This window comes from Geotrypetes seraphini, chromosome 2 (genome assembly GCF_902459505.1).
Source record: "Geotrypetes seraphini chromosome 2, aGeoSer1.1, whole genome shotgun sequence".
Classification (NCBI taxonomy): Eukaryota; Metazoa; Chordata; class Amphibia; order Gymnophiona; family Dermophiidae; genus Geotrypetes; species Geotrypetes seraphini.
In genome coordinates, this window is record NC_047085.1 from 492,983,561 (window position 1) to 493,002,097 (window position 18,537).

General features: G+C 43.4%; 1 protein-coding gene across 2 annotated transcripts in view; it reads left to right on the forward strand.

The window, feature by feature from the left end:
- The window catches only part of LOC117354415, a 122,456-nt gene extending 106,168 nt beyond the window's left edge, over positions 1 to 16,288 (forward strand). For both annotated transcript variants that reach the window (XM_033931905.1, XM_033931906.1), the window contains 5 exons: positions 1,139 to 1,222; positions 5,521 to 5,667; positions 12,708 to 12,839; positions 13,549 to 13,671; positions 16,104 to 16,288. In XM_033931905.1, coding sequence (XP_033787796.1) covers positions 1,139 to 1,222; positions 5,521 to 5,667; positions 12,708 to 12,839; positions 13,549 to 13,671; positions 16,104 to 16,118 — 501 coding nt within the window. In that variant the 3' untranslated portion in view covers positions 16,119 to 16,288. The remainder of the gene's footprint in view (positions 1 to 1,138; positions 1,223 to 5,520; positions 5,668 to 12,707; positions 12,840 to 13,548; positions 13,672 to 16,103) is intronic.
- Positions 16,289 to 18,537: the final 2,249 nt, after the last annotated feature.

Sequence of the window (18,537 nt, forward strand, 5' to 3'; positions counted from 1 at the left end):
TGGACCCTAAGATTCTTATCTACCATCAGAGTCTCCGTTTTAATGAGTTGGGCACACACAGTGGGAATGAGCAGCTTTATTGCTCTATGGTAACTCTCCATGACCTCTCATCATTCCAATGAACTAATCTGTAAGAAGACATCACCCTCTAGGCAAGATTGAACTAGAAAATAAGATGATACTAAGACCAAGGAGCATTCATTCCTAGAAACTGGTGAGAAGAGGCTTTAGGAAGTGGAAAAGCAATTCTATAAGCTGACACTTATATTTAGGTACAGGATATAAAAAGGACTCGAGTATCACAAATGACTAAACTATAAACACAATACACTTGTGTTTGGAAATCGTTAGGTTATTGATAATAGTTTTACCTACATGCAAGCTTATAAATGCTTCAAAAATATATTAGAAATTTGGAAAGAAAAACCCTTCCAATTTGCTATTTTCGAAACCCATGTCCTGGACAGATTTCTGTGGTGCTTGTTTGCAATGCATCTAAATTTCAAGGTTGGCATATTAGAGGCGTGGTTTGGGTGGAACTAGGGCAGGCTTATGATTTGAACGTTTATCTGCAATAATCGAATATTTTTGAAAATATCCAGGGTATAGTCTGGATGTTTTGGGCTAGACTTGTTTTAACAACAAATAAATACCTAAAAGAGGTGTCCAAACTGACTACATGACCCCTGGAGGAATGGAGGCATGATCACCCCTTCCAAAATCCACCCAAATCCCACTGTACCCACATACTGTATGGTTGACAACCTGCATGTATATGATCTATTGGTGTGGTGTACAGTTGGGTCCAGCTGGGTGGGTTTTAGAGGGCTCACTACACTGTAAGGGGTTTATGGTGAGATGTGCCCCTGGGCCTTTTGATGTGAAGTTCATTGCATTGTCTCCATCAAAACTTAGATGTCAAAGATAAGTAGATAACCAAATGAAGGTGTCTGAACATTAATTAGAAGCATAACTATGTCAATGGCCATGAGCATAGATTTTAGGTGTCCATCCCCTGTGCAACATTTGGAAAGTTTCACCCCCATCTGTTTATTGGTGAAAAGAAAATGGATGGGGGGGGGTGAGGATTGAACCATAAAAAATAGTATGGTGTGTAAAATGTCCTTTCCTTTTTCAGGCCCAACTCACGCACGCTGGAGGCCCTGGTGATGAAAGCATTAGCAAAGCCAAGCAGAGCAGAAGTGAAAAGAAAGCAAGGAAGGTGGGTGCCATGAAAAAACGTTAAGTGCAGTAGCTTATCTAACTGCAGCGTCAGTGACAGAATGGCCAACTGTTATTCATTCAGAAGCCAATCAAATTTAAAGCATCTCTTATATTAAAAATCTAATAGTTTATTAATTTATATTGTGAAAAGTGTTCAGTGTCTGAACATTTCCTGCAAGCGCGAGCCACTAGGAGAACAAAATCAGGCCCATCATTTCACTTTTCTGCCCATTCCCTGAGAGTTATTCTGACAATATTTTCAATCTACTGAGAGGGGACATGTTCGAAACATTCAAGATAATGAAGGAAATAGACTTAGTAGATCACGACAGGTTGTTCACCCTCTCCAAGGTAGAGAGAATGAGAGGGCGCTCTCTAAAGTTAAAAGGGGATAGATTCCGTACAAGCGTGAGGAAGTTCTTCTTCACCTAGAGAGTGGTGGGAAACTGGAACACTTTTCCGGAGTCTGTTGTAGGGGAAAACACCCTCAAGACAAAGTTAGACAAGTTCCTTCTGAACCAGAATATACGCCGGTAAGGCTAGACTCGGTTAGGTCAGTGGTCTTTGACTTAAGGGCCGCCGTGGGAGCAGACTGATGGGCACGACGGACCACTGGTCTGACCCAGCAGCAGCAATTCTTATGTTCTTAGTTGTTTGCTATGTAGTAAGCTATTTATTTAGATTTCTATCCCATTCTCCTAGAAGCTCAGAACGGGTTCCAAGTAGACATTCACCATCATTTGAAAACAGACTAGTCATGACAATAAATAGGTTACAGTAGACAATAACAGCTTATTCTAGAGACCAGACGGGTCATAGCGAAGAGTTCAAGGAGAAGTATATTGAGGAGGCCGTTTTTAATGGCCCGATTGGCAGAAGAGGAAGGTCTTTGCTGCTCTGCGGAAGGTCATTAGTACTACAATAATAATGCGGCGTTGAAAATCACTTATCTTTTCATGATGTTGATCATAACATGTCTCAACCCAAATGGCCCGGCCCAGCAGGAACTATTTTTTTTTCTTTTTCCATTGCAGTGACATGGTGCTCCGTGGATTTAAAATTAAGCTGCTCCCCCGACTCTGACCTGAGTTTTACCAAAAATGGCTTCCTCGGGAGGAGCACAAACTGATAACTACAAATAAAAATAGCACCAAATTAATCAACTGCATAATGAAAGGACACTATCGTTGGATACCTCCCACAAGATTTGCTATGATTCATTTTTCAAATATATAGGTTCAGCAGCCTGAAACGGGCATAAGGATTCCAAATCAGCTCTCCGCGGGTTTAAAATTAGGATGACACTTACTTATGCTCTTTGGATGGGATTTCAGAGTGTAGAACAATGTCTCGAACATTTTTCGCTCCAGCACATGGAGCCGGGGGGGTGGGTGGGGGAGGGGCGGGCACAGTCTTTGTAAGGGGTGAAGGTATCCGTCCTGTTGTCCGCTCTCCTTCCCGACTCCCCTGCCTTGCGCCTCTTCCCTTCCCTCTTTCATTTTCCCCGCATGAGCAGCATTACAAACTTGCTGCCGGTGTCGGTGTCGCCACTCTCTGACATCCTTTCTGGGCCCCGGGCCTAGGAAGTGGCATCAGAGCGATAGCCGACATGACGTGGCCAGCATGTTCATGATGTTGCTTGTGCTCGGAAAATTAAAAAGGTATGGGAGAAGGAAAGGGGGACACACAAGCAGCAGGAGTGTCGGAGAAGAGGGCAGAGAGGGGGCACCACTCACCCTCGCTATGCCACTGAACAGAGAACATAAGAACACAAGAATTACCGCTGCTGCATCAAACCAGTGGTCCATCGTGCCCAGCAGTCTGCTCACGCGGCAGCCCTTAGGCCAAAGACCAGTGCTCTAAATGAATCCAGCCTCACCTGCGTAAGTTTCAGTTGAGCAGGAACTTCTCCAACTTTGTCTTGAATCCCTGGAGGGTGTTTGCCCCTATAACAAATGTTTTTTGCAGCACATTATAAATTGCAAAAAGAACAAAAAAATTGAATTTGAGAGTTATTTATTATAAGTTCTTTAAGCTATGTAAGGGTAATTATAAAAACGGTGAAACTAGAGTAGAATTGCTAATCAATGTGATGGATGTGGTTGTTTTTGAGTGCAAATTAACTCAAAATGAAGGTCGATAAGCAAACACACATTTCATCATCCACCATCTGCAGTCATTCTCTTTTATTCGATTTAATTTCTGTCAGAGCTGAAAATCCAAGTTCACAAAGATGAGAAGATCCAAACGGTAACAAAGCATTTGTTGCTCAAGCCATTAGTGTTCAAGGACCAATCATGTCAAAGAATGATGCTTGTCATGAGTGTCTGTGTGCGTAAGGAATCAACCGCCCAAACATGACATACATGTCATCTATTCTAGTGTATACGTAAAATTCTGGAATCTCTCATGGCACACCCAGAATCTCACAGTTTGAGAGACATGGCTAGATTATCAATGCTGGGAGAGAATTTATGGAGTAGAAATGTTCATATGGCTTCGATGGGTTCTATGTGAACCGAATAGTGAGGCAACCCACCCAAAGAGACAAAGAACTTATAATCTAGAAGAAGCCTTTAATGAATAAAATCCAAAATTCAGTGGAACCTTGGTTTACGAGCATAATTCGTTCCAGAAGCATGCTCGTAAACCAAATTACTCGTATATCAAAGTGAGTTTCCCCATAGGAAGTAAGGGAAACTCGCTTGATTGGTTCCATCTCCTCCCCACCCCACCACCGCGGCCACCGGCTCCTCCATCCCACCCCACCACATCCCCAAAAGACCCCCCCCCACCCCCGAGGCCACTGGTGCGCTTCCACATCCCCCGGCATATGTGAACCGGCATCACCCCCCCCTCGCAAATTCCTGCCCGCCCAAACTGAAGCCTTACCCCCATCTGGCACTGGCATGCAGCACCAACCCACAGGAGGTGCTGGTGCCCGAATATCGTACTGCTTGCCGGACTGGGCCTTGAGCAACTGCGCAGATGCTCAAGGCCCAGTCTGGCAAGCAGCACGATCTTTGGGCACCGGCACCTGCACCTCCTGTGGGTTGGTGCTGCATGCCGGTGCCAGATGGGGGTAAGGCTTCAGTTTGGGTGGGCGGGCGTTCGCGAGGGGGGGCAATGCCGGTTAGCGGGCGGGGGGGACTCGCAAATCGAGTCAACGCTCGGTTTGCGAGTTCCGATTTGCGAAAATGTTTTGCTCATCTTGCAAAACACTCGCAAACCGAGGTTTGACTGTATAATCAAACAGCTTGTACTCAAATACACAAGTCAAAGGCAACAAGGATCCAACTCAAAAGAGCTATGTTTCAGCAGTGATGCCTGTATCAGGAGTCAAATAATCAAACCATCTCGGGGTTGTGGTCAGTTTCTGTATACAGAGTTGAAAACCACAATCAATGATAGGACAGGCTTGATTGTGGTTTGCAGCCTTGTATACAGAAACTGACCACAACCCCCAGACGGTTACTAACTTCGGATTATTTGATTCCTGACACAGACATCACCGCTGAAACACAGTTATTTATTTATTAAATTCATTTTCTATCCCATGTTGATTCCACTTGTTGCCACTGACTTGTACTCATATCTTTGAGTGCAAGCTGTTTGATTATATTTTGGACTTTATTCAATAAAGGCTCCTTCTAGAGCAGTGGTTCTTAAACCTGTCCTGAGCGTGATTTGCCTTTAAAGTAGTCAGTAGGCATGCAAATTTCTCTGATGCATATTCATTAGGGATATCTTGAAAACCTGATTGTCTGGGGTCCTCTAGAACAGGTTTAAGAACCATTGTTCTAGTGCAGGGTTTCTCAACTCAGTCCTGGAGGACCCCCTTGCCAGTCAGGTTTTCAAGATATCCACATTGAATTTGCATAAACTTGATTTGCATACACTGCCTCCATTATAAGGGAAATATCTTTCATGCGTTTTCATTGTGGATATCTTAAAAACCTGACTGGCAAGGGGGTCCTCCAGGACCCAGTTGAGAAACACTGGTCTAGAGCACAAAGTCCTTGTGTTCCTTCCACTCGATATTCAGCTCTATTTAGCTGGTTGGGAACAGCTCCCGGCCATCTCAGTTGTGCTAAGCCGGCTAACCACCAATGGTCACTGATTATTTTGCGTAACATAGCGTCAATATTCATTGGCCAACTGACCATGTTGAGCAACCCAATAGACCTTCTATTTAGGTGGACCTATCTTTGGCCATTATGACTTAGCAAGTAAGCTGATGCATATTGGCTTGGCTGGCTATATAAAACACAGGTAACCCTCTGTGTCTTCTTCCAGGCCATGTCCAAGCTGGGTCTGCGCCAGATTCATGGAGTAACACGGATCACAATCCGAAAGTCTAAGAATATTCTGTTTGTGATAACAAAGCCAGATGTCTTCAAGAGTCCTGCCTCTGATATCTACATTGTATTTGGAGAAGCCAAGGTGAGTATCTTTTCCATCAGAAAAACTTAAGAGATGAAGAAACTGATAAAAGTCATTTCCCCCCGATATTTAGTGGCTCTTGGCCGGCTAAGTCCCAGTTGGCCAGCTAACTGCTGATATTCAACAGGAGATAGCCAGCTATCTCCTGCTGAATATGGAGCTTGCTGGCCAGCCTGATGACAGACTATGGGGCTCATAATAAAAAAAAAACCCATCCAAAAACTGGCCTAAGTCGGTATGTGGACGATCAAAAAGACAGATCGTCCAAGCACCGATAATCAAAACTGGTTTTAGACGTATCTAAAACCAGCTTAGGCCTTTATCATGCCTCTGTATGCCTAGAGCGAAAAGGGACATTTTTGGAGGAGTGGATAGATGGGCTTTGGTTGGGAGGTGGGCAGGATGTGGGCTGACCTAGACTTAGTCATCTGACAACCATAACCAAAAAAGTATGACAGGTTGCCAGACGGAACTTATATGTTTTGACTTAGACCAAGTCAAAACAGGTATAAGATCTGAATTGGGCCACTGAGCTGATCACGGCTGCCGTGATCAGCTCAGTGGCCCAGGCAACCTGTCCCCCCCCCCCAACACCCGTAACGATCACGGCAGGAGAGATGCCCAATCTCTCCTGCCGTGATTGCCCGAATCCTCCCCGAACGTTCCCACCCCCCCTCTGAAGCAGCACGATCTTCACCAGCAGGTAGGCCATTCTAAAAAAAAACACATTTTGGATGTTTTTTTCGAGAATGGACATTTCCTTGCTGCCTACATTGTGCATCTAGGAACTTAGGCTAAAAGGGGACTTAGACGTTGGTTTTGATTATGCCCCTCCACGTCACATAAGATCAAATGTCTTCAGACTACTATTCATATATAATTGTATTGATCCAGTGACGATAATGGCTCATGCAAAAAAACTGTATAATGCATGGCTAAAGAGCCAGCTGAGGATCATATGAAAGTATATCAGTTGCTATAGGGGTGAATTATTTGGATGAATTTAGACTATGTCACATGACATAGCCAGTCACTGCCGATTTTCATTGGCTGGCTGGCTAAGGCACAAGGCCAGAAAGACCCATCTAATGGCTGATCTGTCTTTGGGCATTAGCTGTAGCCAGCCATCCAATAACCCCCAACCTCTCCTTTTTTTTTTTTTTTTTTTACAAAATTACACAAGGTCAGTACGCTGAATGCTCTGCACTGCTCCAATGCCAGCTGGGGCTTAAAATCTCTTGCGCGGTTTTGGTAAAGGGAGGAAAAAATTGGCTTGGCCAGCTAAGTGGGAGCTGCCAACCTTTTTGCCCCAGATCTTCAGTGCCAGTGACCCTGGCATTGAAAATCCAGGATTGCCGCCTTCCACGGGTCACTATTGGATTTTAGCATATATATCTACAGTATACATGTCAATTTTCAAAACCGTGCACTGGTTAAACATAGCAATTTAGCAGGGTAAATTGCTCTATCAGAAATGTTCCCTCTGTCTGGCTAACAGCATGTGTGGGCTTCCACAGCACTGAGAATTTTCCTGGGGGTGGGTTTAGATTGGAGAAGAAATACAGAAGACACACATCGGAATTTCAAAATCATGCCTGCTATTATCCACCCCTCAACTGCAAAGTACCTGGAAATATTTACGTGAGTGACTCATTGTACGATGTAGGTGCTCCGGTGTCACGTATTGAGCGCCAAGTCTATAATGGCATCTGAGTGCCCAGATTCCATTATAGAATTCTAATGCAACATGGCCTCGGCCCAACTAGAATTTAGGTGCTCACAGTTACAGCAGCCATAGAGTGGATCTGGGCATGTCTAAATGCAGCAAGATATATGTGTAACAGGAAGGAAACTGTGGAGGCAGACATGGCCAAAGTTGTAAAAAGGTCTTTAAAAATCTTGATTAAAGTAGGTTAAAATACTGCCCTACACGACCGCGTTTCACCCTACATGGGCTGCTTCAGGGCCTTATTTTTTACTGTAAAATACAACAAAACACATCTCACTAACAGGTCACGTATGTTAACACAGTGGACCCCAACCACCGGCAGAAAGAATACAATTTTGTGTTTTATTTACATTAATATGCAAGGTATTTTATTTTGGAAAAGTGACCACTTCTGTCTATGCCTCTTTCCCACACTTGTCTCAGTCACATTTTTTTTCGGTAAGCCCACAAGCTAACCTTAGCAAAAATAAGTTTAAAAAATCCCCCAAACAGCGCTGGAGAGCAGAAGACTCCAAGATTGTCAACAAAAAGAGAGCTGCATTTAAAAGAAAATACCAAGAGTCCTATTTAAATTTACAGATTCATTGCAACAGGTGATTCACATTCTCCAAGCCCGCTCTATATAATATGTAGTGACTGGCTATCTAACAAAGCAATGTAATAGTTAAAGTATATAGTATGCACTTTATTATGTGCTTAAACCCTTCCTGACCCCGCCCTCCCCTGGAAAAATTGTCATGCATGAAACCGGTCTGTGGTGCAAAAAAGGTCTTCCCCAGAAGAGATGGTGGAAACAGAGACTATGTCTGAATTCAAGAGGGCCTGGGATAGGCATGTGGGATCTCTCAGAGAGAGAAAGAGTTAATGGTTACTGCAGATGGGCAGACTAGATGGGCCATTTGGCCTTAATCTGCCATCATGTTTCTATGTTTCATAAAGCTCTATGACATCACAATGCAGGTGTAAAGAGCCTTAGCCAATAGGGAGAGGCGGAGATAGTGGATGCTGTGGATGGGCAGACTAGATGGGCCATATGGCCTTTATCTGCCGTCATGTTTCTATGTTTCATAAAGCTCTATGACATCATAATGCAGGTGTAAAGAGCCTTAGCCAATAGGGAGAGGAGGAGATAGTGGATGCTGTGGATGGGCAGACTAGATGGGCCATTTGGTCTTTATCTGCCATCCTGTTTCTATGTTTCAAATTAAGTGACTATTTGCTCCAATAAATCATTGGAGCTCATTAACTAATTATTTTTTGAGTGCTGATCTGGGATCCGAGCCCAAATTTTGATGACCTTTATAGAATCTGGAGGATTGTCTATACAGTTTGGTATCTTTGATAGGCTAGGGCAGCTTTCCAAACCTTGAGAATGTGTTACTCCACCCCAGCAAAGCGTAGAACAGCGCAGGAGACTCTTACTGTCTCTTTCCAGGAACTTTCCTTTCATGGAATCCCTCTGCAAACTGGCACCAGCAAGATGTGGGTGGTGTTTTGATTTCAAAACATATTGTTAATGGTTTTATGAGCTTTTTTGCCAGAAAGGCTGTACAAGAGGGCTTGAGCAGAAAGCATGCGCAATGTTTCAAGTTTATTATAAAATTTGATGAATTGCTTATTCAAAATTCTAAGCGATGAACAAATCAATAAAATTACAAAATTGGAGGGGGGGGGACAAACAAAACTAACAAAAAACTAAGTCTTGCAAAACATATTGAAGACTAGTTTTACAAACATAATAAAATGTGAGGAAAGGATGGGGAAATCTGGTTAACAGAAGAAAAGACACTTATGGTTAAAGACAATAGGAAGGGAAAGAACGAAGAATCTTAATAGAAGAAATAAAAATAAAGTGAAACTCCTAAGCAGTCCTTTTAGTCATTAAATACGTCTTTACAAAGAAAAGCTTTTAAGTTTGCACTTAAATTTATCCAAATTTTTTTCCTCTCTTAAGTAAATAGGGAGAGAATTCCATGTTTGAGGAACTGTAATGGAAAAGATGAAGTGCCATTGTGTATTAATAATTTTAAGTGAGGGGATGACTAATAAATGTTGGTATAAGGAATAAATGATTTGTAAATGAAAGCCGGAGTTTTGTATATCAGAGATTTGAAGGTAAGCAAACTTAATTTGTACATTATGCGATGTGCGACAGGAAGCCAGTGGGCTTTTTTTAAGAAGAGGAGTCATGTGATCGAATTTCTTAGCTTTCATTATAAGTTTGATTGATGCGTTCTGGATGATCTGCAAACGTCTGATTTCCTTTTGGGCTATTCCCTTGAATAGGACATTGCAATAATCGATTTTTGAAATAACCACATATTACTGCATCCTTGCCAATAATGTAAGTGCTCAATTAGATTTCAGATGTACATCTGAGAGAGAGAAAGAAACAGCAGGATTCGTTAGTGTAGATCTCGGAATCTGTAGCACAAAATCAGTCTCTCAAACGTTGAAACAATCCATAGGAATTAAATTCTGTCCAGTGAACAAAATATTTTGTTTAATGTCTGACAATCTAGGTTACCGCTGATCAGGAGCGACTCTAGGCTGCCTGAGGTGAGGGATGAGCTGGCACCCCCCACCCCGTGCATCCAAAATGGCGGTGGGGCCAGAAACTATTAGGCAAGACTGGTCAACTGCCTATGGCAGCAGCTTCAGTAACACAGAGCCTAGCACACCACTCCTTATAGGCCCAGATCACCCATGTTTAAAGTAAAACAATAGATCCTGCCAGACAAACTCAAAGAACCATGTTTCTCGCCACACATATTTTAACCTGCTTTTCAGCAAAAACACAAAGGAGATATATAATGCTCAAATAACAAGGAGCAAAATGAGAAAAAAAGAAAAAAGGCTCAGTTTAACACACCATAATAAAATTAGTTATATGGGAGCTGATAATCTATCTCCTCACAACTGCAGATCAGAACTAGAACATTTCTCCATGGAAGTCTGCACTTAGGCAGAAAAAATAAGGAACACAAGTATAGTATGTCAGGTGCAACTCTGGGAAAATCTGAACAGGGAAAGGACCTGGGAGTATTAATCGATAGGACACTGAAGCCGTCGGTGCAATGTGCGGCGGCAGCGAAGAATGCGAATAGAATGCTAGGCATGATAAAGAAGGGAATCATGAGTAGATCGGAGAAAGTCATAATGCCGCTTTATAGAGCGATGGTCAGACCACACTTGGAATACTGCATCCAGCATTGGTCTCCATACCTAAAGAAGGATATCATACTGCTAGAGAGGGTGCAGAGACGAGCAACAAAGCTGGTGAAAGGTATGGAGAACCTGGATTACGAGGAAAGACTTAAGAGACTGGGGTTGTTCTCCCTTGAGAAAAGGAGACTATGAGGGGATATGATCGAGACATTCAAAATACTGAAAGGAATTGACAAAATAGAGCAGGAAAAAACGTTATTTACAATGTCCAATGTGGCACGGACAAGAGGACATGGGCTGAAGCTAAGGGGGGACAAGTTCAAGACAAATATCAGGAAGTTCTGCTTCACGCAACGAGTGGTGGATACCTGGAATGCTCTCCCAGAAGAGGTAATTGCGGAATCCACCATTCTAGGATTTAAGGGTAAGTTAGATGTACATCTCCTTATGAGTGGCATGAAGTGACATGGGTAGGGGTAGGCTAGATGCACTTCTCTTTACGAGAAGCTTGGAGCGATATGGGGACCAAAACTATGCCAGGGTACACCTGGCGTGGCCTCCGCGTGTGCGGATCGCCGGACTTGATGGACCTAGGGTCTGTTCCGGAGATGGCGCTTCTTATGTTCTTATGTACCAAAAAATTCCTGATTTTCATGTTATCTGAGCAATAGCAACACAAAGTTCTCCACAACCAGGCATTGTGAAATACAAAACCTGAAAAGGGGCTCCATAATTCGTACTAAATTTAGTACAAAGACATCTACAATGAATATTTCTTAAAACTAACATATTTCAATTAATACATTCCAAATAAAACACTTTATTCTACCTTTGTTTTCTGGATGGTTTCATGTTCTACTATGCTGGTTCCAGTTACTTGTCTGCGTTCCTGTCTTTCTTCTGTTTCCAGTGGCTGTTGTCTCTTTTTCAGTTCTCCTCTCGCCTTTTTCCCTCAATATACAGTATCTGTTTCTGGCATACTGATTTTCCCTTTTTAGCTCTTTCCTTCCTTCCTTTTTTTTTTTTTTTTTTTGCTTTTGTCCACTCAAATTTCACCCTACTCCTTTCTACCTACCTATCAACTTTATCTCCTTCTCTCACCCTCTAGGTCTCCCATTTTCCATCTTGCCCCTTCCCCAGCCTCCTATTCCCATCTCTCTCTCCCCATTTTCCCCTCCACCAAATCTATCTCTCCCCCCATTTTCCCCCTCCAAGTCCACCGCTCCCTTTCACACCCTCTACTATCTCTCCCTGATCGCCTTTCACCCCTTTTGCCACCTCTCCCTTTCCTGCCCTCTCTGTCCTTCCCCAAAGCCATCTCTCCCTCTCCTGTCCCCTCTATCCTCCCCAAAGTATATCTCTCTCTATTCCCCTTCTGTCATCTCTCCCTGTCCCCCTTCTAGCCCCTCTGTCCTCCCCATCCATCTCCCAAATCTGGCATCTCTCTCTTCCTCCCTTATTCCATCCATGAGTCTATCTTTCCCTCCTTTCCTCACATGAGTCAACATCTGTACCTTCTCCCACTCCCTCCCCCAAGTCCAATATCTATCTTCAGGCAGTACTGCTGAGGGAGCAGCATCTTGCTGCTGGCCCTCTCTGCCACTCCCTTTCCTGACATCTACGGCTTTCACCCTTCTCCCCCACAATTGGCATTTTTCCCATTCTAAACACCCCACCCCACCACTACATCTACCTTTAATTTTCTGTAAAAGTCACCGGGCGTGATTCCCTGACACTAGTCCCTGCATCATCTCTCCATTGCGACCCGCCCCAGCAGAACCAGGAAGTTATCAGAGAGAAGCTGCAAGGACTAGCGGCAGGGAATCACTACCACTGCCCGGCAATGTTTACAGAAAACTAAAGGTAGATGCAGTGGGTGGGTGGGTAGAATGGGAAAAATGCCGATTGTGGGGAGAAGGGTGAAACCCTTAGATGCCAAGAAGGGAGTGGCAGAGAGGCCGTCAGCAAAACACCACTCCTTCAAGAGTGCCACCTGAGGCACTGTCTCACTTGGCCTCATTATAGGGCCACCCCTGCCTCCGATTGTCTTGGTTGTGTAGGTACGCTTCCAGTAGGTGAAGAGATTAAATCTCTCTCTTTTATTAAGACAATCTATCTCTTTCTATCTCATTCCTTCCTTCAGATTGAAGATCTGTCGCAGCAGGTCCACAAAGCCGCAGCTGAGAAATTTAAGGTCCCAATGGAACATTCACCTTTGATCACAGAAGCTACACCCACATTGACAATCAAAGAGGAAAGCGAGGAAGAGGAGGAGGTAAGAAGCAAGAATTAAGACAGGCCAGTCATTTTTAGAGAGCTTTGTGATGCTCCTATAGTAGTGTTTTTCAGCAGAGTCTCAGAGGATTTCGTAGCTAGTCTGACTTTCAGTATTTCCACATTGAGTAGGCATGCAAAAAGCCATATTGGGTGGGAGCAAGGTCAAGCTGGGAAACCCTGTGCTAAAACATCTCCTGTACAACTAGTAAGAGGGTGATGTACTTCATTCCCAGTGCTGGAAGTTGGCAATGGATGTTGCAACAGTGGTCTCTGGTGGAGAAGATATAAGGTAAAATATGAAGAGGATATATGACAACTCTTATAATGGGCAAAGAACCCCAAACAATGGTTTTAATATCGCCTTTTATCAAACAGGAACACCTCAGAGATATTTGGAAAACCAAGAAACACATTGTGAATGCTGATCCTGAAGTTAGATTCTGCCTTAATCTAAAGGAGGCATTGGGTAGGGCACATGTCTTGGGTTGATCTGCTCTGGGAAGCAGAAATCTAACTGAGTACCACCATTGGGCTTGCATGACATATGACACAGAGCCTAGGCCTACCTTTGGACTGAGAAGCTAAATATGTTGAGGGTCTGTGGCACAATATGGCTTCATGATCCTAGAATAGAGCACATCATGCCAGTTCAACGAATTACTGTTCTCTCTTTATGGTTGTCCCTAACTGTTGCTTTGTCAATATAGGTTGATGAGACAGGGCTGGAGGTAAGAGACATCGAACTTGTAATGGCCCAGGCCAATGTGTCACGTGCCAAAGCTGTGAGGGCGCTCAAACACAACAACAACGATATCGTCAATGCGATCATGGTAAGACCCCAGTATCTAATGGAAGTATCCAAAATCCAAGTGATGGGGGGATGATCATACTCATGAGATAAGGAGCAGGGCATAGATCCAATGACTGAACCTAAGTACTGTAAACAGATTTCAGCCCCATAGAGGTAATATTGGAACCAGCTGTACAAGTGAATGTGGTCAATATCCCCCCCAATTCTATGAGATATCACGCCCAAAGTTGCATGCAAAAATTTGTGTGCAAGTCCAAGATGTGTGCACAACTTAATTGACCAATGAGCCCTAGCTAGCAATAATTGGGCATTAACAGCCTATATATGCAAATAATAGCAGTTTCCAAAATAAAAAAATGCATGTGTATCTACTGGTGGTAGGCACAGGTTTATATTTACAGTACTCTGCTCTGGAGCAGGTGGAAATATTTATTTTATTTAAAATGTTTATTAAGCGCCTAAAGCCTGAGGGCTCCTTTTACGAAGCTGCATTAGTGGTTTTAGCGTGCGCTAAACCCGCGCTACGTGGCTAGAACCAACAACAGCTCAATGCTGGCGTTGGCGGCTAGCGCGGCCAGCAGTTTAGCGCTTCGTAAAAGGAGCCCTTAGAAACACACATTTTATAGAAATTGTTGTTCCCATGGGTATAGATGTGGAAAGCCTTTCTAAAACTTCCTGTTCATTCTCTTTAGGAAGGATGCTTCCCTGTCCTTGCTCAGAAAGACGCCGTACTTGAGTGCATGTCAAATGATTGTTTTTGTAATAATCATAATCATATTTGTTATCACTGCAGTATGAGAGCATTGATCTAGGTACAAGATTCTTGCCCCTAGATCAGGGGTGTCAAAGTCCCTCCTCGAGGGCCGCAATCCAGTGGGGTTTTCAGGATTTCCCCAATGAATATGCGTGAGATCTATTAGCATACAATGAAAGCAGTGCATGCAAATAGATCTCATTCATATTCATTGGGGAAATCCTGGAAACCCAACTGGATTGCGGCCCTCGAGGAGGGACTTTGACACCCCTGCCCTAGTGAGGTAAATGGCTTAGGAAATGGTGGCTAGCAGGACCATAGTGAAGTATGTGTGGCCAATTCAGACAAAATTGTGCTATATCCGTTGCCTCTCCTACTTGATTGTGGTAACATAAGAATAACCATAGAGGGTCAGACCAATGATACATCTGGCCACTGCTTCCAATAGAGGCCAATCCAGATCACAAATACCTGGCAAAAACCTAAATAATAGCAACATTTCATATTATCAGTTGCAGGGCAACCAGTGGCATCCCCATGTCTGTCTCAATAGCAGACTATGGACTTTTCCTCCAGGAACTTGTCCAAACCTTTTTTTTACACCCAGATACTCTAAGTCTAACCCCTTCTACCGCATCCTCTGGCAATGAGTTCCAGAGCTTAACTATATAAATATTTCTTTCTGTTTCCTTTAAAATAATTTCCATGTATTAAATGTAGTCTTTGCACTTTTTGAAAGATAAAAAAATTGATTCACTTTTGCCACTCAGGATTTTGTAGGTCTGAATTATATCCCCTCTCAGCCATCTCCTTTCTAAGCTAAAGAGCCTTAACCTCTTTAATCTTTCCTCATATCAGAGAAGTTTATTGCATATTGAAAGCTTCTGTACCGCTACTAATGACTGGGGAGCATGAGCTTCTGTAATGGTGTTACAATACATGAGCTTCTTTAAAGTTCCATCCCCTTTATCATTTTTATCACTTTTCTTTGATCCTTTTTCTAATTCTGCTATGAGATATACTGGGTAGGATGGGAGTGCTAAGAGGCATGTCACACAGGGCGTGTTTCTGGCTGTAGAGCAGAGGTAAGCAATTCAGTGCTGTGATCCAATCCGATTTTCAAGATATCTACACAAAATATAATAATAATAACTTTATTTTTCTATACCGCCATAGTCAGACGACTTCAAGGCGGTTCACATCGAAAGAAGGCTGGACATTCAGCGAATTACAAATGCATGAGGGGAATGTTAGAGAAGAAAGGGGGTTGTTGGGGAGGGAATGTAAGAGGGGTTGTAAGGGGAAGGGAAAGAGAGAGGGGTAGGAAATGCCTAAAGATTGCTTCGGGTTTGTAGGGGGAAAAATGCATAGAGAGCACGGATCGGTCTGGTTAGGTGATGAATTTGTCGAACAGAGTGGTTTTGATAGATTTTCGGAATGCGTGAGATGCATTTGTAAGCACCACCTCCTCGTAAATGTGGTAACAGACACAGGAGAAAATGCCTTCTCACACCAGAGAAAATAGAATTAAAAAGCAGTGAAGGTGACCGTTGCTGTTCTTGGTTCTATTTTTTTTCTCGTAAATGCAAACATATTTCTTGCATATTCTTTGTGGATTTGCTGAAAACGCAGCTGGATTCTGTTCTTAATACTAAACATAATGTTTCTGAGTTTGTGTGTGTTTTTTTTAATTGCAGGAATTAACTATGTAGCCACAGAAGACTGGATGTTTGGTTGATCAGTCTTTCGCTCTGTATAGATGCACAGTTATTCATATAAACCACAGTACAACGTATGAAATACTCCTTAGAAATGCAATATTCCTACTAGTTTGCATCTCTAATGCTGCTAAATAAAATGGCACCTGATGTATTTAACCAAATGCCGGCTCTCGTTGTCATTTGTCTTCTCATGTAGAAGGTCACCTCTTGCCCACTGTGAAAGACTGAGGCTAAAAGAGATGCAGAGCACCCCCATGTGCCAGCATGTGGTAACACAAGGAGTGCAGCACAAGACCCTGCATATTGCTGTGCCTCACTGTTATCCCACACCCTTAGTTCTAGGTGGAAAGCGCACACCTGAGAAATTAACCAACTTACATCCCAACAGAATGGGCACCAGGAAGGGACTCACAAACAGAATTTAGCAGATGTAGAGTTTTGTCCATGCAACGAAAGTAGGAAATTGGCATAGTGGGGAGTGGTATGCTTTACTGCCGTAGGCGCTCCAGTACAGATCAAGGGACGCCAAGAGACTTAAAGTTCATCTGGTTTCTAGTTAAGGACCCATCTATCCTTTAAAGTCCCTGCTCTGACTTGGTAAACACACGCAAGGAAGCTACAGTGGTACCTTGGATTACGAGCATAATCCGTTCCAGAAGCATGCTCGTAATCCAAAATGCTCGTTTATCAAAACGAGTTTCCCCATAGGAAATAATGGAAACGCGCTTTGATACGTTCCCACCCCCCCACCCCCGATAACCGGCATCGCTCCCCCCGCTCGCAAAGGCCCCCTCGCTCCAACCGGCACCCCCCACCACGCGAACCGGCCACCCCCCCCCCCCGCCAGTACAACTTAAATTTACCCACCTCCCCGTCTAGCACCAGCACCGGCACCGGCACGCAGGCACAGCTCGTGTGCCTAGAAGATCTTCCGGCTTCGGTTCATAGACAAAGCGCACCTTTGTCCCGGCGCGCTTTTGACCTGACACCTCCGGCTTCTGCCTGCCTGCCTTGAGCATGCATCTGCGCATGCTCAAGGACTTCTATTCTCCCTCTTGCCGAGAGTACTGGCGGGGGGGCCGGTTCGCGCGGTGGTGGGGGTGCCGGTTGGAGCGAGGGGGGCCTTTGCGAGTGGGGGGAAGCGATGCCGGTTATTGGGGGGGGGGGGGTGCTCGCAAATCAAGTCAAGTCAAAAGTTTGCTGAGTGTTTTGCTCATCTTGCAAAACACTCGCAAACAGGGTTACTCGCAAACCGAGGTTTGACTGTATATACAAATGGACAGTACTTTGTGGAACATACGTTAAAAGAACACACAGATCTTTTCCCAAATATGTGAAAATATAAAATGATACCCAAACAGCAGTGACATTGTAGGTGGATAAAGAAGTCCTTGAATATATCTGCCATGAAAGAGAAGAGCGTCTGTAGCCAGGTGGAGCATAAGTGATGAAGAAGTGGTCTGATCTAGGACTGATCCCCGATACTTGTTTCTCCGACATCCTAGTTTAAAAAATCAACCATATTTGCAATCCTGTAGCGAGAAATGGATAAAGTCAGAGCTGGATTAGCTTGTTCTGCTAAAATTTAAGGAATTTAAACCCTAGTGAAGAGTACTGTATATTTATGATACTATATACAAGTATAAGCCTAAGAAAACAAACAGGCAGATGGATCTGCAATGTCCAATATGGTGACAAATAATAGCACAGTTGAGTAATGGATTCAAAATTTATTCACCATATCAAGGTTAAAAGCATAGAAACACTAAAAGCCTGGCATGGTCTAATGAGAACCGAAATGTTTGACTGCACAGAGAACTGTTTTTAACCAAATAGGTGGCATTTTGGAATCGCACCTTTTGATTCTCGTTAACCCCTGATACAGCCTTTAGGAAGGACAAAACATGGCCATGTTGGGCTTTTAGGCCCCGATTCTATAAATGGTGACTAGATTGTCAATTATTGTTTTTTTAATGGTGCTTTCAGTTATCAGCACCGATTAAACCAATTAAGAAAATGCATAAATTTAGGCATCATTTATAGAATCTGGACCTTTTTGTGCTTTTACCCTTGATATGGTAAATATATTCTAATCTGGAATTTTCTCAACTGGCGTATTGTTTTTTTCGTGCAAATAACAGGGGAAACAAATCCACAAAGGACAAAGTAGCAAAAACGAGTGGAATTGTCCAATCAGAAAGGTGCACAGATAAAAGTGTCTTTCAACTCATCTGATTGATCTTTATTCATCCAAAGTTACTCGACCCGACATGTACATGTTTCGGCCCTAAGGCCTGCGTCAGGAGTCTTGAAGATCTTTGGGTATATGAACAATAATGTAAACCACTTGGAATGCCGTTTATGTCTGCGTACGTTCCGGTTCAGCAGGAACTTGTCTAACTTTGTCTTC